This window comes from Phacochoerus africanus, chromosome 7 (genome assembly GCF_016906955.1).
Source record: "Phacochoerus africanus isolate WHEZ1 chromosome 7, ROS_Pafr_v1, whole genome shotgun sequence".
In the NCBI taxonomy this organism is placed as follows: Eukaryota; Metazoa; Chordata; class Mammalia; order Artiodactyla; family Suidae; genus Phacochoerus; species Phacochoerus africanus.
The window spans coordinates 25,596,604-25,615,994 of record NC_062550.1 but is presented as its reverse complement, the minus strand read 5'-3'; the positions used below and the strand labels follow the sequence as shown (position 1 = coordinate 25,615,994).

The window sequence follows — 19,391 nt, the reverse complement described above, 5'->3', positions numbered from 1 at the left end:
CCCCTCTCTCTCCCCTCCTACAGAAATGGAGGCAAACGACCATTTTAACTTTACTGGCCTTCCCCCTGCACCTGCTGCCTCAGGACTGAAACCCTCTCCCTCCTCAGGGGAGGGCCTCTACACTAACGGGTCTCCCATGAACTTCCCCCAGCAAGGGAAAAGTGAGTGTGAGGGCCATGTGGCCTGGGGAGGGAGCGGGATCATTCCTTTAGAGCAGGTTGATGGGGTAAGATTTGACTCTCCTCTAGGCCAGCTACCTCACAACAACTCCCTTTTATGCCAGGCAGGAAGGGAGAAAGTGAATCCTCAGAATTCCAGCAGCTGGAGAGAAGTCAAGCTTAAAAGAACAAGTTCTTAGGGGGTTATGGAAGAAGCACTTTTATTTTTAAGATTGGAAGGATTAGGAAAACATACTGGCTCTTTAATCTTAGCTTGCTCTTCTCTTGGCCCTGTTCCCTGGCTACTGCCAGAGAGTGGTGAGGTGGCTACTGCTTCTGATAACCAGGTTGGACCCATGAGAAGAGAGATAAAGGGCCATCCCTCTGAGAAGTTGTTTTTAGAGGTTGGAGAAGCTGCCCCCTAGGACTGGGGGTGGAGTTGTTGGGTGAAGGTTAGGATGTTTGCCTTTTAATTTGTGCAGCAGAGAAGAGGGCAGATGCTTAAAGTGCCTGTGCCACCTCCTGTCCTTGAGGATAGAAGATAGGGACAGGGAGTTTTAATGCTTACCTAGTTCCCCAGAGAGAAACATCTGTAATTCTAGACAGAAGTGTTGCTGCCACATTCAGGTCTTTGCTCTGTACCATGGTTCTGCAAGTACCTCTCTAATCTTGCCTTGGTTTCAGGTACTTCATGCTTAGAAGCAGAAGGAAGCTCAAATGCTTCCCTCCTTCCTTGATGCAGACAAGTACTGTCACAGGCTTATACGTAACCACCTCTCCCTCCTGTGTTCCACAAAGGGGTTGCAGATAGATAGAAGCTCCTTTATTTTACAGGAGGACCCCGCCTCTCCCAACCTCTCCCAGAGCTTCCTTAGTATTTTGGTTCCTTTTATTTGATTTATCTCCCACCCAGAGACTGCCATTGGTATTGAGAACTGAAGTCTGCAGTACTGGTCATGCAGAGGTTTCTCCACCTTGTATATTACCCTCCAGTGACTATGGGGAGGGCCAAGCCTAGCCTTCTGAGCTGAGATCTTGCTGCTGTAGTGACTGCAAATTCTATTCTTAGCCCAGCACAAAGTGCTGGATCTGCATGTGCCAATGAGGTGGAGGCTGTCCCTTCTGGTGCCACCGTGGGGCCAAACAGTCACTAGGAAAGGCGGGGAGTGGGGCTGGAGAATTCAGTTTTGCCACTCCAAGGAAAGAGTTTCTCTAGGGAATGAGGGTGGGGAAGAATGCAAGTCACTGTGTAGAGAGTTTACAAACAGTTTGATTAAAAAAAAAATAAATAAAAAAGCCTTAAGCGTCAGCAGCAACCAGCTCTCTGCTGGTCGTGCCTGTTGTAGGCTGGGAGAGTTCCCCAGCCCCCTGCTCAGCAGCCTCAGGAGCAGTTGCTAAGCTTATATCCAGGAGCATCTGGGTTTGGCATTCCCTGGAGACCGAAAAATCTATAAATATAGTAGAGGGGGAATCCCCCTCCCCTTCACCTTCCCTTTTTCTAGTCAGTGTTGTTCCTTTAGTAGAATTGGTAGTGTCAACTTGCACACATATCTGTAACTGACTCTTTTCCCTCCTTCTCCGCCAGGTTTGAATGGGGATGTGAATGTTAATGGCTTATCTACTGTATCTCACACTACTACTTCAGGGATTTTGAACTCTGCTCCCCACTCCTCCAGCACCTCACACCTCCATCACCCCAGCGTGGCCTACGACTGTCTCTGGAACTACTCACAGTACCCATCTGCCAATCCTGGCAGCAACCTCAAGGACCCACCCCTTCTCTCCCAGTTCTCGGGGGGACAATATCCACTCAACGGCATCCTTGGGGGCAGCCGGCAGCCTTCATCCCCAAGTCACAACACTAACCTTCGGGCTGGGAGTCAAGAGTTCTGGGCCAACGGTACCCAGAGTCCCATGGGGCTTAACTTCGATTCACAGGAACTATATGATTCCTTTCCTGACCAGAATTTTGAGGTGATGCCCAATGGACCCCCTAGTTTTTTCACCTCCCCACAGACTTCTCCTATGTTGGGATCCAGCATCCAGACCTTTGCACCCTCCCAGGAGGTAGGCAGTGTTATCCATCCTGATGAGGCTGCAGAAAAGGAGCTGACTTCAGTTGTGGCAGAGAATGGAACTGGCTTGGTAGGCAGCTTGGAGCTGGAAGAAGAGCAGCCAGGTATAACTGTGGGTCCCTGCGCTGGATTGGGAGAGGGAAAATGGGGCTGTGGGGCAGTGGCTTTTTGAGGTGGGGAAAACTTGTCTTTCCAGCTCTCTGCAGTGGAGGCTGATTTGCATGTTGGTGATTAGCAGACTGGTGTTTTTGTGGCAGCAGCACCAGCTCAAGAGTGGGAGTGCAAATTATTTCAAGCTCATGCAGAGCTGCTGGCCTGGAGAGGGCAGGTGGGCGAGCCTGAAACAGCCCCAACAGACACCCTGCATCAAGAAGGGTTTCTTCTAAGATACAGGAAGGGGTTGGGGCAAAAGCAGGAGGCAAAGAGGCCAATTTGATTTGACTGTGGCAGGGCCAGACTGGCTGCTAAAGTGGACTGAGTCCTAAGTAGTGATTGGCATATGAAGGAGTGAAGGAAGAAACTAGAGCATATGATTGCTTGTCTACTCACAGTTTCCTTTTTGTTGTTGTTAGTGTTGGTACTTTTCCCTCAGAAGAGATAAATGTTTAGTTTACTATTGATTCCAAGTACAAGGGTGACCACCCTGCAGAATCGCAGGATATTTTCTCTGTTTACCACCTGTTCCCACTGGATAGGGGAAATAGCCGAAAACATCTTGGGGTTCTTGTCTTACACCCCATTCTTTTTTCCCATCTTTACCTGCTGTAGGATTTTACTCTACATATCTGCTCACTCAGATTTCTTGGTATAATCAGTAACCAACATAGGACTGGTACCCATAAATGTTCAAAGAATGACTATCCATCCCTCTAGCGAAGATTGCCTACTATAGCAAACTGAACCCTTTGAAGGCACTGATTTTGACTTTTGTCCTCTCCTGGGATTTCCTAGAACTAAAAATGTGTGGCTACAATGGCTCCGTCCCTTCTGTGGAATCGTTACACCAGGAAGTCTCAGTCTTGGTCCCTGATCCCACAGTGAGCTGTTTAGATGATCCTTCACATCTTCCTGATCAACTGGAAGACACTCCAATCCTCAGTGAAGTCTCTCTGGAGCCCTTCAACACTCTGGCACCAGGTAGGCTTGGAGGTTGGCTCCCTTCAACATATCCATGCAGAAGGTAGCCAGCTTCTACCACCTGGAAGAGATAGTAAGCCAGGGAAAGTATTTGGGAATGTGGGCCACTGAGGCCTCCAGATGATCCTGTGGCAGACCACGGTTTCATGCCACTGGCCTGACTGGGCCAACTGCACTTTGAGCTGAATTGGTTCGTTTCCCAACTTCTCTCCCAATGTTCCTTTTGGCCAAGAGCCTTAGGTAGGACTTATTACCACACAGTTGGGCTATTTGAGTTCTCACAAATTGGAAAAAAAAACATTTCCCAGTGAACGATTACCTTTTACCCCCATTGAAATATAAGAAAGGCCTATTTTATGATGGTCCTTTTCTTAATATTGCAGAGAACTTTCACACTGTGGTAACTAGAATTGGTTATATTCGGATTAGTATTTTTGAAATCTTATTTTCTGATTTTTCCACCCCTGAAGAGCCAGTGAGTGGAGGACTCTATGGTATAGATGACACCGAGCTGATGAGTGCGGAGGACAAGCTGCCTCTTGAGGATAGCCCTGTGATCTCTGCTCTTGATTGCCCTTCCCTCAATAATGCCACTGCCTTCAGTCTCCTGGCAGATGACAGTCAAACTTCAGCCTCTATCTTTGCCAGCCCAACCTCTCCACCTGTCCTTGGGGAGTCTGTTCTGCAAGGTGAGTAAGGAGAAGTAAGACAAAGAAAGTCTTTGACCTGGGAAAAGGTGAGAGAACAGGCTTAGGGATAGGAAATCTATGAGAGCGAGCACCTTTCTGGGAGCTGAGAGAGCCATGGGATAGTATGTGGTGGGACTAAAAAAGGCATTCTGACTTCTGCTGTGTGCCTGAAAGAACTGGTGAGACTTGAGGTTTACAGGAAAAAGGAGGCCAGAGGCCTTTACTGGCTCCAGGTAAAAGGTATTTCTTCACACAGTGACAGCAGCAGCAGTTTTGCCCTTTAACCTTCATCAATGGTGGAGGGGGGCGGAGGCAGGGAGCCAAGAGGCTACTTCTCTTTTTCCAGCCCTAGGGGAAAGCCCTTGAAATAACCTCGTTTAGCTTAGTCCAGGTTTGTCTGAGTAGATTCTCTTGTTTTATATCATTATTTTTCCTTTACCTCTCTTGTCTCTTTGGATTCTAGATAATAGTTTTGACTTGAATAATGGTAGTGATGCAGAACAGGAAGAAATGGAGACTCAGGCTTCAGACTTCCCACCACCTCTGACCCGATCAGCCCCTAGCCAGTCATCCACTATTCAGCTACATCCAGCAGCCTCACCAGCAGTCTCTCCAACAGCCTCCCCAGCAGTCTCCCTGGCAGTTTCTTCAGCAGCCTCCCCAGAAATCTCTCCAGAAGTCTCCCCAGCAGTCTCTCCAGCAGCCTCCCAGGAAATCTCCCCAGCAGCCTTCCCAACCGTCTCCCCAACTTCCTCTGCAGCCCTCCCACCAGTCTCTTCAGAAGTCCACTTGACCGCCTCCCCAGTAACCTCCCCAAAAGCAACCCCTGCAACTTCCCCAGCAGCCTCCTTCCCAACAGCCTCCCCAGCAGATAACCACGTTAGCAGCTTCCCTGAAACGACTGCTGACCTGGAAGAGATCACTGGAGGAGTCACTCCCTCTGGTAGTGGTGAGTGTCTAGATTCTTTTCTACCCCTGGCAGGTTCCAGGAAAAGTTTGTCTCGTGTGGCATTTATCCCTTCCTCACTGGCCTGTGGTTGGCAGTATTTTGCTTGAACTCTTAACTTGTGTATCCCCTCTCTCCCAAGGTGATGTCCTGAGGAGACGTATTGCTACCCCAGAAGAAGTTCGTCTTCCTCTCCAACATGGGTAAATGCTCTAGTTTGCTATATGCATCAACCTTTGACACCTTTAATGAGTGACTCTAGGGAGAAGGGAAGGGAACTCCTCTCTGAGATGGGGAGGAATGGGCTGGACAAGAATGGGTTAAGGATAGTTATTTGCAGTGATAATGTTTCTGGGCATGGGATTTTTAGGCTTTCCTTCTTCTTTCTCAGGGTCTTCCTACCCTTACCCATTCTTTCCTCATCTTGTGGCCACTTGGTTTTTTTCCTCAAAGGTTATGGTTATTATCTTTTCCAAACCCAGCTGGTAGGTCTAGGGTTCAGATGTCTAAATGAGTTAACTTGTCCTTTATGCCTAGAAAAGGAATAGCAGTAAATGGGGAATGGCTTAGTTCCCATGAATTATGGTTTTTTAAGTGCACTTTGGAGAAGTAAGGGCAGAAAGAGTATATGACCAGATGAACAAGCCAGCTGACACCAAGGGCTTTGTAGGAATAACTGCCTTCCTGATCTTCCCCACCCCCGCCCCTCTAGGCTACTTGTGGTCACCAAGTCTGAGTTCTGCTTTAAGTTTTGAGAGAGATAAGGCTTAGTCTTAGAATAATCTGTTGCTCAGAACACAGAGTACCTTACTAAACCCTGGCCTACGGAGTCATTTCATGGAGTCAGCAGTGAGTTTACTCTTCTGCTTGCCTCCCCACCCTCTGTCTTTCTGCCTTTATTCTCTTAGGTCTTAATCCTCTTTCCTGGAAACTCAGTAATTTGCCCTGAATGGTTTAGGGAGGGGGTTTCTGGCTGCTCACGTCACTGACCTTGTAAAGGATGGGGTGGAGGTCTTCCTGGGCTTGTGCAGTTTGGTGTGTTGCTTTCCCCCTGAGGGGCTTGTGGCTCCAACCTGCCTTCTGGCCAAGCTTGTATCTCAGGATGCCATTGCATCTACATGCAGTTCTAGTGAGACAGGTGCGGGAAGGCCAATCTGCTCAGCAGGCTTGACTCCTGGGTGGCTTCAGAGTGGGTAGGGGTGTGACCTGGCGGCAGGGCCCATGTGCTTCTCTGGCAGGTGGCGGAGAGAGGTGCGCATCAAGAAGGGCAGCCACCGATGGCAGGGGGAGACCTGGTATTACGGCCCCTGTGGGAAGAGGATGAAACAGTTCCCAGAAGTGATCAAGGTAACGTAGCTTCTGTGGACTTTTTTAGGGAAGCTCAGACTCTTTTTGGCAGTAGGCTGGCCCTGTCTGCTCTGGGCCATGTTCTACTTAACCATGCTGTTGCTGGCCAAAGGCATGGTAGGGCCATAACTTCATGGATGCTACTTTATCTCTTCCTCATAGTACTTGAGCCGCAATGTGGTACACAATGTCCGGCGTGAGCACTTCAGCTTCAGTCCCCGTATGCCTGTTGGCGATTTCTTTGAAGAGAGAGACACACCAGAGGTGCAGACCCAGGGGTTAAATATGCTTTTGTGCCTGAGAAATGTTTGGTGGACAAGCTGCAGCTTCCTCTCATGGGGTTTGGAGGTTCCAGGGCATTGAACAGTTCAGAGGGCCTGGTGACTTGCACTGACTCCCTCCCATTATAACAAAGTCTTCCTTATTACCTCAGGGCTTGCAGTGGGTACAGCTCTCAGCAGAGGAGATCCCATCCAGGATTCAGGCAATTACTGGGAAACGGGGCCGACCTCGAAACACTGAGAAGGCCAAGACCAAGGAAGTCCCCAAGGTGAAACGGGGCCGAGGTCGGCCACCCAAGGTCAAAATCACTGAGATGTTGAATAAGACAGAAAACCGCCTCCTAAAGAAACTGGAGGCCCAAGGTACAGTGGTGTTTCTTGACTTGGGATTCTGCTCTCTGAAGTATCTGAAATGTTGGTGAATTGATAATGCCTTGGTTTCCCAGGAGCGTAACTAATATTATTATTTGGGTAGAATTACCTTCTCCTCTCTGGAAAGCAGGATCAAGATCCTAGCACTTTTGGGGAACTTCTTTAACAACCAGTTTCTTGAGTTTCTCTTGCTAGTGGAGCCTAGGGCAGTCCCCATGCAAGAGAAGGGGCTTTCGTATCCTTTCTTATCATCTTTCAGCATCTTAATTATCGTATTGGTTTCGGCTGTCTGGTATACCATTTCCTTATTCATTGCCACCATTGTGGAGGTTCAGAATTCACGTCTGAATCCAAAAGATAACTGGCACTATTTTAGTGGGATGGGCAGGTAGGAAATACCTAATTTTTCAGTAAATACTGCGCTTAGCCTGATATAGTAAGAAGAAATTTTTTTTTTTTTGTCTTTTTGCCTTTTCTAGGGCCACTCCTGTGGCACATGGAGGTTCCCAGACTAGGGGTCTAATTGGAGCTGTAGCCACCAGCCTATGCCATGGCCACAGCAACGCGGGATCCGAGCTGCGTCTGTGACCTCTACCACAGCTCATGGCAACACCAGATCCTTAACCCACTGAGCAAGGCCAGGGATTGAACCTGCAACCTCATGGTTCCTAGTCAGATTCATTAACCACCGAGCCACGACGAGAACTCCAGTAAGAAGAATTTGAAAAAATTTGGAGTCATCTGTTTACTATTCAGAGTTCCAGCTCTGTCAGATTCTGACTGCATGACCTAGACCAAGTCACTTCTTTTTAAAAAATTAATTTTATTGGAGTATGGTTGACTTACAAAGTGGTATTAGTTTCAGGCATACAGCAAAGTAAATCAATTTTACATATATCCATTACTTTTCAGATTCTTTTCCCATATAAGTTATTACACAGTATTGAGTAGATTACCCTGTGCTATATAGTAGGTCCTTGTTACTTACTTATTTTATATATAGTGGTGTGTATATGTCCATCCCACCCCCTTAACTTATCCCCCCCCACTAACTAGCACATTTCCCCTTTGGTAATCATAAATTTGGTTTCAAAATCTTTGAGTCTATTTCTGTTTTGTGAGTTCTTTTTTTTATCATTTTTCCCACATTATTAGTGATCTCATGGGATATTTGTATTTCTCTGTTTGACTTAATTCAATTAGGATGGTAATTTCTAGGTCCATTCATGTTGCTGCAAAAGGCATTATTTCATTCTTTCTTATGACTGAGTAATATTCCATTATATGTATGTACCATATCTTTATCCAGTCCTCTATTGATGGACATTTAGGTTGCTTCCGTGTCTTGGCTATAGTAAATAGTGCTGTGAAGAACATTGGGGTATACACATCTTTTCTTTTCTTCCCTTTTTAGGGCCAGACCTGTAGCATTGTAGAACAAGGCCAGGAATCGAACCCACATCCTCATGGATACTAGTCTGATTCTTAACTCACTTAGCCACAATAGGAACTCCTCCACATATCTTTTTTTTTAATGTCTTTTTAGGGCCACACTCACAGCACATGGAGGTTCCCAGGCTAGGGGTCCAATTGGAACTGTAGCTGCTGGCCTACACCACAGCCACAGCAACGCCAGATCCGAGCCACGTCTGCCACCTACACCACAGCTCATGGCAGTGCCGGATCCTTAACCCACTGAGTGTAGCCAGGGATCAAACCCACATCCTCATGGATCCTAGTCAGGTTCGCTAACCACTGAGCCATGAAGAGAGAGCCACACATATCTTTAAAAAAAAAATTTTTTTTATTGTGATATTTACAGTATTCTGTCAATTTTTGCTCTATGGCACAGTGAACCAGTTCCACACACACACACACACACATTCTTTTTTTTCACATCATGTTCCATCACAGGTAATCAGATATAGTTCCTTAGGTTATACAGCAGAATCACATTGCTTATCCATTCCAAATGCAATAGTTAGCATCCACATGTCTTTTCTGAGTTTGGTTTTCTCTGGATATATGCCCAGGAGTGGGCTTTTTGGGTCATATGGTAGTTTAAATATTTAATTTTTTAAGCATCCTTCATATTGTTCTCCATTGTGGTTGTACCAATTTACATTCCCACCATCAACATAAGAGAGTTCCTCTTACTCCATACCCTCTACAGGATTATTTGTAGACTTTTGAATGATGGCCATTCTGACTGGTGTGAAGTGGTACCTCATAGTGGTTTTGATTTGCATTTCCCTAATAATTAGTGATACTGAACATTTTTTCATGTGTTTTTTGGCCATCTGTGTGTCTTCTTTGGAGAATTGTCTGTTTAGATCTTCTGCCCATTTTTTGATGGGGTTGTTTGGTTTTTTGGCATTGAGCTGCAGGAGGAGTTTATATATTTTGGAGATTAATCCCTTGTCAATTGCTTCATTTGCAAATATTTTCTCCCATTCTGCGGGTTGTCTTTTCATTTCACTATGCAAAAACTTTTAAGTTTAATTAGGTCCCATTTGTTTATTTTTGTTTTTATTGTCATTACTTGAGGAGGTGGCTATGAGAGGATACTGCTGTGATTTACATTGGCGAGTGTTCTGCCTATGTTTTCCTGTAAGAGTGTCCGGTCTTATATTTAGGTCTTTAATCCATTTTGAGTTTGTTTTTGTGTATGGTGTTAGAGAGTGTTCTAATTTCATTCTTTTGCATGTAGTTGTCCAGTTTTGCCAGCACCACGTATGGAAGGGACTGTCTTTTCTCCATTGTGTATTCTTGCCTCCTTTGTCATAGTGTAGTTGCCCATATGTGTGTGGGTTTAATTCTGGCTTTCCATTCTGTTCCACAGATGTGTATTTCTGTTTTGGTGCCAGTACTATATGATTTTGATGACTGTGGCTTTGTAGTATAGTCCGAATTCAGGGAGCCTGATTCTCCCGCTCCATTTTTCTTTCTCAGGATGGCTTTGGCTATTCTGGGTCTTTTGTGTTTCCAGATAAACTTTAAAATATTTCGTTCTAGTTCTGTGAAAAACATCCTTGGTAATTTGATAGGGATTGCATTGAATCTGTAGATTGCTTTGGGTAGTATAGTCGTTTTGTCAATATTGCTTCTTCCAGTCCAAGAGCATGGTACGTCTTTCCATGTGTTTGTGTCATCTTTGATTTCTTTCATCAGCGTCTTAGAGTTTTCAGAGTACAGGTCTTTTGTCTCTTTAGGTAGGTTTATTCCTAGGTATTTTACTCTGTTTGATGTCATGGTAAATGGGATTGTTTCCCTCATTTCTCTTTCTGATCTTGCATTGTTAGTATATGGAAATGCAGTCGATTTCTGTGTATTAATGTTGCATCCTGCAACTTTACCAAATTCATCGATGAGCTCTAGCAGTTTTCTGGTAGCGTCTTTAGGAGTTTCTAGGTATAGTATCCTGTCATCTGCAAACAGTGATAGTTTTACTTCTTCCTTTCCAATGTGGATTCCTTTTATTTTTCCTCTCTGATTGCCATGGCTAGGACTTCCAAAACTATGCTGAATGGCAGTGGTGAGAGCGGGCCTCCTTGTCTTGTTCCTGATCTTAGTGGGAATTCTTTCAGCTTTTCCCTGTTGAGAATGATGTTAGCTGTGGGTTTGTCATATATGGCCTTTTATTATGTTGAGGTAGGTTTCCCTCCATGCCCACTTTCTCTGGAAGGTTTTTGTGTGAAATTGGTGTTGGGTTTTGTGAAAAGCTTTTTCTGCCTCTATTGAGAGGATCATAGGCTTTTGTTGTTCAGCTTGTTAATGTGATGGATGTATCACGCTGATTGATTTTCGGATATTGAAAAATCCTTGCCTCCCTGGGATAGATCCCACTTGATCATGGTGTACGATCCTTTTACTGTATTGCTGGATTTGGTTTGCTAGTATTTTGTTGAGGGTTTTTGCATCTGTGTTCATCAGTGCTATTGGTGTAATTTTCTTTTTTTGTGGTATGTGTGTCTGATTTTGGTATCAGGGTGATGGTGGCCTCACAGAATGAGTTTGGGAGGGTTCCTTCCTCTGCAGTTTTTTGGGAGAGTTTCAGAAGGATAGGTGTTAACTCTTCTCTAGATGTTTGATAGAATTCGCCTGTGAAGCCAACTGGTCCTGGACTTGTGTGTGTTAGAAGTTTTAAAATCACAGTTCAATTTCAGTACTTGTGATTGGCCCATTCATCTTTTCTATTTCTTTTTCTCTTTAGTCTTGGAAGATGGTACTTTTCTAAGTATTCATCCATTTCTTCTAGGTTGTCCATTTTCTTGGCATATATGCTTGTAGTAGTCTCTTGTGATCCTTTCTGTGATGTCTGTTGTAACTTCTCCTTTTTCCTTTCTAATGTTATTATTGCTTTGAGTCCTTTCTGTTTTTTTCTTGTTGAGTCTGGCTAAGGGTATTTATCAATTTTGTTGATCTTTTCAAAGAACCAGCTTTTAGTTTATTGATCTTTTCTATGATTTTCTTCATTTCTCTTTCATCTGTGTCTTCTCCGATCTTTATGATTTCTTTCCTTCTGCTAACTTTAGTTTTTGTTTGTATTTCCTTTTCTAGTTCCTTTAGGTATAGAGTGAGGTTTTTTATTTGAGATTTTTCTTGTTTCCTGAGGCAGGCTTGTATTGCTGTAACCTTCCCTTTTAGAACTACTTTTGTGTCTTTGTTGTCCTTTGCTTCTAGGTATTTTTTAATTTCCTCTTTGATTTCTTCAGTGATTCATTTGTTGTTTAGCAGCATGTTGTTTAGTCTCCAAGTATTTGTGTTTTTTTGCAGTTTTTTTCCTGTTGATTTCTAGCAGTATAGCATTATAGTTGGAAAAGATGCTTGATATGATTGCAGTTTTCTTAAGTATACCAAGGCTTGATTTGTGGCCCAGAATGTGATCTGTCTTAGAGAATGTTCTGTGTGCACTTGAGAAGAATGTGTATTCTGCTGCTTTGGGATGGAATGTTCTATCTATTAAGTTCATCTGATCTAATGCATCATTTAAGGCCTGTGTTTCCTTGTTGATTTTCTGTCTGTTGCTGTAAGTGGGGTGTTAAAGCCCCCCACTGTTATTGTGTTATTGTCATTTTTTTCTTTTAAGGTTGCTAGCAGTTGCCTTACATATCAAGGTGATATGTGTTATGTGCATATATAGATTTACAATTGTTGAATCTTTTTTTTTTTTTTTTTTTTGCTTTTTAGGGCTGTACCTGTGGCATAATGGAGGTTCCCAGGCTAGGGGTCGAATTGGAGATGTAGCCGCCAGCACAGCCATGGCCATGCCAGATCCAAGCCACATCTGTGACCTATACCACAGCTCACAGCAATGCCAGATCCTTAACCTACTGAGCGAGGCCAGGGATGAAATCTGCATATTTATGGATACTAGTCAGATTCTCTTCTGTTGAGCCACTATGGGAACTCCTTACTCCAGCTTTCTTTTGATTCCCATTTGCATGGAATATTTTCTTCCATCCTCTCTCTTTCTTTTATTTATTTATATTTATTTTTTCATCTTTTTAGGGCTGCACCTGCAGCACATGGAGGTTCCCAGGCTAGGGGTCCAATTAAAGCTGTAGCTGCCGGCCTATGCCACAGCCACAGCAATGCCACATCTGAGCCACGTCTGCGACCTGTACCACAGGTCGTGGCAACACCAGATCTTTAACCCACTGAGCAAGGCCAGGTATCGAACCCACAACCTAGTCAGATTAGTTTCTGCTGTACCACGATGGGAACTTCGCATCCTCTTAGTTTCAATTTTTATGTGTCCCCAGAACTGAAGTGGGTTTCTTGAATATAGCATATATATGTGTCTTGTGTTTGTATCCATTCAGCCAGTCCAAGTCTTTTGATTAGGACATTTAGTCCATTACATTTAAGATAATTATTGATATGTGTGTGTGTGTGTGTGTATATATATATATTTTTTTTTTTTTTTTTTTTGTCTTTTTAGGGCTGCAACCGTGGCATATGGAGGTTCCCAGACTAGGGTTTGAATCAGAGCTGTAGCCACTGGCATACACCATAGCCACAACAATGCCAGATCGGGGCCTTGTCTGCAACCTGCACCACATCCCATGGGAATGCTGGATCCCTAACCCACTAAGCCAGGCCAGAGAGCGATCCCAAGTCCTCATGGATACCAGTCGGGTTTGTTAACCACTAAGCCACGGTGGGAACTCCCTGATATGTACGTTCTTATTGCCATTTTATTCATTGTTTTAGATTTGTTTTTGTTGGTCTTTTTTCTTCCCTTCTCTTACTCTTTTCTCTGTGGTTGAGGACTGTCTTTCATGTTGTGTTTGGATTGTTTTTTCTTATTTGTGTGTGTCTATTTTCTATTGTATTGTAGATTTTTTTGTATTGTAGATTTTTGATTTAGGAATGTGTGTGTATGTGTGTGTGTGTGTGTGTGTGTGTGTATAAGATTGCTTTAAGTTGTTGGTCTTTAATTATAAGTGCAACTCCAGTATCCTGCATATGTACCCTCCTTATGATTTCTGGTTTTGGTAGCATATTTGAATTGATGATTTCCTACCATTACTATAGATTTGGCTTTACTGGTGAGCCTTGTCATTTGTGGGGTTTCTTTTTTCTTTTTGCTTTTTAGGGCTGCACCTGCAGCATATGGAAGTTCCTGGGCTAGGTGTTGAGTTGGAGCTGCAGCTGCCACAGCCACAGCAATGTGGGATCCCAGCCACATCTGCGACCTATACCACATCTCACGGCAATGCCCCAACCCACTGAGGGAGGCCAGGGATCAAACCCCCGTCCTCATGGATACTTGTCAGCCTCATTACCACTGAGCCACACTGGAAACTTCCTCATTTGTAATATTTTTGTTTCTAGTTGTGGCCTTCTCTTTTCCACCTAGAGAAGTTCCTTTAGTATTTGACGTAAAGCTGGTTTAGTGGTGCTGAATTCTCTTAGCTTTTGCTTGTCTGTAAAGCTTTTGATTTCTTCTTCAAATCTTAATGAGGGCCTTGCTGGGTAGAGTAATCTTGGTTGGAGGTTTTTTTCTCTTCATCACTTGATCATGCCACTCCCTTCTGGCCTGCAGAGTTTCTGCTGAAAAATCAGACCATAACTTTATTGGGTTTCCCTTATATGCTATTTGTTTCTTTTCCCTAGCTGCTTTCAATATTTTCTCTTTGTTTTTAATTTTGGTCAGTTTGATTAATATGTGTCTCAGGGTGTTCCTCCTTGGGTTTATATTATATGGTACTCGTGCTTCCTGGATTTGAGTGATTCCTTCCCTGTGTTAGGGAAGTTTTTGGCTATTATCTCTTCAGATATTTTTCTGGCCCTTTCTTCTCCTTCTGGCACTCCTATAACATGTATGTTGGTGTGTTTAAAGTTGTCCCAGAGTTCCTGTAGACTGTCTTCATTCTTTTCAATCTCGTTTTTCTTTTCTATTCTGTGTCAGTGATTTCCACTAGTTTGTCTTCCGTTTTGCTTATTCGTTCTTCTGCCTCCTGTATTCTGCTCTTGGTTGCTTCTCATGAATTTTTTATTTCAGTTGCTGTATTTTGCATCTCTGCTTGCTCGGTCCTTAAATTTTCTATTTCTTTGTTTAGTGTTTCATGTAATTTATCAATCTTTGCGTCCAGTCTGTTTCAAAGGTCTTGAATCATCTTTACTGTCATTAGTCTAAAGTTTTTCATAGAAGTTGGTAATTTCCAGATCATTAAATTATTCTGGGGTTTTTTCTTTCTTTCCTTTGCTTTTTAGGGCTGCAACCATGGCATGTGGACATTCTCAAGCTAGGGGTGGAATTGGAGCTACAGCTGCTGGCCTATACCACAGCTACAGCAATGCAGGATCCAAGCCATGTCTGCAACCTACACCAGAGCTCATGGCAACACCAGATCCTTAACCCACTGAGCAAGGCCAGGCAGGGATCAAACCTGCAACCTCATGGTTCATAGTTGGATTTGTTTCTGCTGCACCATGACGGGAACTCCTTTTTTGGGGTGGGGAGGGTTCTTTGTTACCTTATCTGAGTGGTAATTCTGTGCCTTTCACTTTGTATAGATTTTTGGAGTGGTCTCCTTTTTGCAGGGTTTGGTTGTAACCTCTCTTGGTTCTGACATCTGCCCCCCTTGTGGCTGAAATTGATATGGGGGGCTTGCTGCAGGCTTCCTGATGGGAGGGACTGGTGCCTGCCCACTTGGTAGGTGGAGCTGCTTCTTATCCCTCTGGTGAGTGGGGCTTTGTCTCTGGGTGTGATTGGAGGTGGCCCTTTGCCTGGGGGGATTTTAGGCAGCCTGTTTGCTAATGGGTGGAGCTGTGTTCCTACCTGGTTTGTTGTTTGGCCTGGGGCTTCTCAGTGCTGAAGGGTGGGGCCAGATTTTTACAAAATGGCCATGTCTGGAGGAGTTCACACTGATGATTATTCCCCCAGACCTGTGTCTCCAAAGTTCTTTCCCCACAAAGAGCCACAGTCACCCCGTTTTCCCAGGAGATCCTCCAAGAATTGCAGGCATGTTTGACCCAAATTCCTATGGAGTCTCTGCTTTGCCCTGGGACCCAGTGTGCATGAAAGCCTTTGTGTGGGTCTTGCAAGAGGTTCACTAGGTCTATTTCCCTCTCAGTCCTGTATAGCTCCTGCATACAAACCCCGCTAGTCCTCAACGCCAAATGCTCCAGGGGTTCCTCCTCCCAATGCCATATCCCCAAGGCATGGTAACCTGATGTGGGCTCAGAACTTTCACTCCCATGGGTGAGCCGCTGTGATATATATATCGTTAACTTTCCAGTCTGTGGGCCACCCACCTGGCAGGCATAGGTTGCTTACAAGATGTAAAATGCTCCTGCCATCTCCATGTGGCCTCCTCTTTGTATTCTGGAGTAGGATATCTCTTTTGATAGTTCCCAGTCTATTTTGTTGAAGGTTGTTCAGCAGCTGCTTGTAATTTTATTGCTTTTATGAGAAAAGGTAAGCTCCAGTCCTTCTACTCTGCCATCTTTATCCAGTCTCCTGTAGTTTCATTATTTTCATTTCTCTAATAATTAGTGATGTGGGTATCTTTTCATGTGTTTTTTTGGCTATTTGACTGTCTTTGGAGAAATGTCTGTTTAGATTCTCCAACCACTTTTTAATTGGGTTTTTTTGTCTTTTTTGGTTATAAAGCTGTATGAAATTTTTGTATATTTTGGAGATTAATCTCTTGTCAGTTGTTTCATTTGCAAATATTTTCTCCCATTCTGCAGGTTGTCTTTTCATTTTGCTATGCAAAAGCTTTTAAGCTTAATTAGGTCCCATTTGTTTATTTTTGTTTTTATTTTCATTACTCCAGGAGGTGGATCAAAAAAGATAGAGCTGTGATTTATGTCAGAGTGTTCTGCCTGTGTTTTCCTCTAAGAGTTTATAGTATGAGGTCTTATATTTAGGTTTTTAATCTATTTTGAGTTTATTTTTGTGTATGGTGTTAGGTAGTGTTCTAATTCCATTCTTTTACATGTAGCTGTCCAGTTTTCCCAGCACCATTTATTGAAGAGGCTGTCTATTCTCAGTTGTATATTCTTGTTTACTTGTCATAGATTAATTGATCATAGGTACACGGGGTCACTTTTTATTTTATTATTTTTTTGGGATGGGCTCTTCCCCGAAGCACATGGAGTTCCTGGGCCAGGGATTAGATCTGAGCTACAACTGTGGCAGTGCTGGACCCATAATCCACTGTGCTCAGTCAGGGATCAAATCCATGTCCCACTGCTCCAGAGATGCCACCGGTCCCACTGTGCCACAGCAGGAACTCTTGTTCACTTATATTTTAATAAAACGTATAGTGGTTCATTTGCAGATAATATCTGTCTAACTTGTACACATGTGGTTGTGTTTGTTTTGTATGCCAGAATAGAATATGTACTATTATATAAAAAACATCAATGCTAGGAGTTCCTGTTGTGGCTCAGTGGTGATGAACCCGACTAGTATCCATGAGGATTCAGGTTTGATCCCTGGCCTGCTCATTGGGTTAAGCATCTGGGATTGCTGTGTCTGTGTTCAGCAGCTTTAGCTCCAGTTGGACCCCTTGCCTGGGAACTTTCATATGCCACAGGTGCGGCCCTAAAAAGAAAAAGAAAAAAAAAACTAAAACACTATTGTTTGCAGAATCACACTTCAAAAAAAGGGAAGAAATTCAGATCTTTTGGTGGAGCAGGCATAGAGGCTGAGCCTAAGCAATAGCTATGCCAGTTTTGATATGATTCTACTAAGATGTCCGTTATTTGGGCCCTTTCTTTCTGGCACATTCTTGCTTAATTGGTGCTTCCAACTCAAGACCGCCCTCTTTACCTGGCAGTTTTTGTTTCCTTTCTTTGTACTAAAATCAATCTGTGGGTAGCTGCCCTTGTCAGGTTGCCTGGGAAAGAGACAGGTTACAAGGCTACTCTGCTGTTTTGGCCTCTAGGAACCCTTCTAAAGCGATCCAGTGTTCCAGGGCCTGGTGCTTCTGGGTAGGAGATACCTGTTGATTTCTTTGTGTTTCCTCCTTAGCAGGTGCTTCTCCTACATTTTTCCCCCAACAGGTTTTTTTTTTTTTTGCTTTTTTTCAGGGCCATGACATACAGAATTCCCAGGCTACGGGTTGAATAGGAGCTATAGCTGCTAGCCTACGCCTCAGCCACAGCAATGCAGGATCCGAGCTACAACACAACTCACAGCAATGCTGGATTCTTAGCCCACTGAGCGAGGCCCGTGTCCTCATAGATGCTAGCTGGGTTCGTTAACTGCTGAGCCACATAGGGAACGCCTTCCCCCCCAACGTTTTATATGTACTTAAAAGAACCACAACAACAGTAGTACTTTTAGATTCTTTTTGGAGCTGTTGGGAGGCTGGCTTTGTGACAAGCATGTGCTGCTCTGGATGCTGGAGATTAGTCTGCCTGCCTCATTCTTCACTTTTCTTTCTGCCCTCACAGAAACACTGAATGAGGAGGATAAAGCAAAGATGAGTAAAATCAAAAAGAAGATAAAGCAGAAGGTGCAACGGGGAGATTGTCAGGCTCCTAGCCAAGGGCAGGTGAGGGACATCAGGGAGATTACACAGTAGGTTAACTTTGCTCCATTGTCTCCTCTTCCTTCTCCCACATCTACTACCTGCCTTATGGCAGCATCCCTCCATCAGCTGGAATCTGGGGGGGGCTTGATTTAGAGATTTGGGTTTATTCAGGAATAATGCGGGCATCTTCAGGGTGAGAGAATTGATCCATTGCCAACCCCTCATCCCATCTCTCACCTCTCCTCCCCAGCACCCTTGTCTGTTTTTGACTCCTAGCCCAAGCAGTGATGCTTTCAGAGTTTGAGGAGAAATGACTTCCCTTATGGTTTACAGGCCAGAAACAAGCGGAAACAAGAGACCAAGAGCTTAAAGCAGAAGGAGACTAAGAAGAAATCCAAGGTAGGTACATGAATACACAAGCATAACTTTGAAGTTACCAAACTGATGTTGCAAGACATGTGAGTTGGTCTTGTTTTATAGTCATGTTTCTGGGTCTAAGGGGGGAGGATGGGAACCAGGGAAGTGTAGTGACTTAAATCTTTATGGCAATCTTGGTTCCTCTCTCCCTTGTGTGGGTAGGCTGACAAGGAAAAGGTAAAAACAAAGCAGGAAAAACTGAAGGAGAAAGTCAAGAAGGAAAAGAAGGAGAAGGTAAAAATGAAAGAAAAGGAGGAGGTAGCCAAAGCCAAGTCAGCCTGTAAAGCAGATAAAATGTTGGCTACACAGAGGCGTTTGGAGGAACGGCAGAGGCAGCAGATGATCTTGGAGGAGATGAAGAAGCCCACAGAGGACATGTGTCTGACTGACCACCAGGTAGTGAGGGGAGAATAACAGATCCTGGAGGGGCCGTCTGTGAAGACACTTCTATTAAAGGAAGAACCTCCTAGGTATCCAGGCTGTAGCCTTCTCATATGTTTGACAGAACCCCCCTACCACTTTTATCCCTGCAGCCCCTGCCTGACTTCTCACGCATCCCTGGTCTGATCCTGCCTAATGGGGCCTTCTCAGACTGCTTGACCATTGTGGAGTTCCTGCACAGCTTCGGCAAGGTGCTGGGCTTTGACCCTGCCAAAGATGTACCTAGCCTGGGGGTCCTGCAGGAGGGACTCCTGTGTCAAGGCGACAGCCTGGGCGAGGTTCAAGATCTTCTGGTGCGGCTCCTGAAAGCTGCACTCTATGATCCCGGCTTGCCCTCCTGCTGTCAGGTGAGGGCCCTTCCTGGGCAGGTTTAGAGGGCCTGGGATCCTCTGCTCCTCTCCATTTTGTTTTCTTTTTAAACACAGGGAACTCCCTCCTCAAAATGATTAAAGCGAGTGAAGGGAGATATACGAATAGTCCCCTACTTAGAACGGTACTAAAGTAAAATGCATTCAGTAGAAACTACTTCAC

The 19,391-nt window shown here is 44.4% G+C and overlaps 1 protein-coding gene across 6 annotated transcripts in view; it reads left to right on the top strand.

The window, feature by feature from the left end:
- Positions 1-19,391, top strand: part of BAZ2A (bromodomain adjacent to zinc finger domain 2A) — a 49,881-nt gene that overhangs the window by 20,092 nt on the left and 10,398 nt on the right. For 5 of the 6 annotated variants that reach the window (XM_047786951.1, XM_047786953.1, XM_047786954.1 and 2 more), the window contains 13 exons: positions 24-161; positions 1,744-2,337; positions 3,185-3,370; positions 3,841-4,059; positions 4,523-5,008; positions 5,148-5,208; positions 6,244-6,352; positions 6,515-6,616; positions 6,786-6,996; positions 17,923-18,023; positions 18,336-18,401; positions 18,582-18,815; positions 18,953-19,207. In XM_047786951.1, the coding sequence (XP_047642907.1) occupies positions 24-161; positions 1,744-2,337; positions 3,185-3,370; positions 3,841-4,059; positions 4,523-5,008; positions 5,148-5,208; positions 6,244-6,352; positions 6,515-6,616; positions 6,786-6,996; positions 17,923-18,023; positions 18,336-18,401; positions 18,582-18,815; positions 18,953-19,207 (2,762 nt within the window). Of the gene's footprint in view, positions 1-23; positions 162-879; positions 905-1,743; positions 2,338-3,184; positions 3,371-3,840; positions 4,060-4,522; positions 5,009-5,147; positions 5,209-6,243; positions 6,353-6,514; positions 6,617-6,785; positions 6,997-17,922; positions 18,024-18,335; positions 18,402-18,581; positions 18,816-18,952; positions 19,208-19,391 lie in introns of those variants that run through there. The other variant, XM_047786955.1, reaches the window with a different exon arrangement.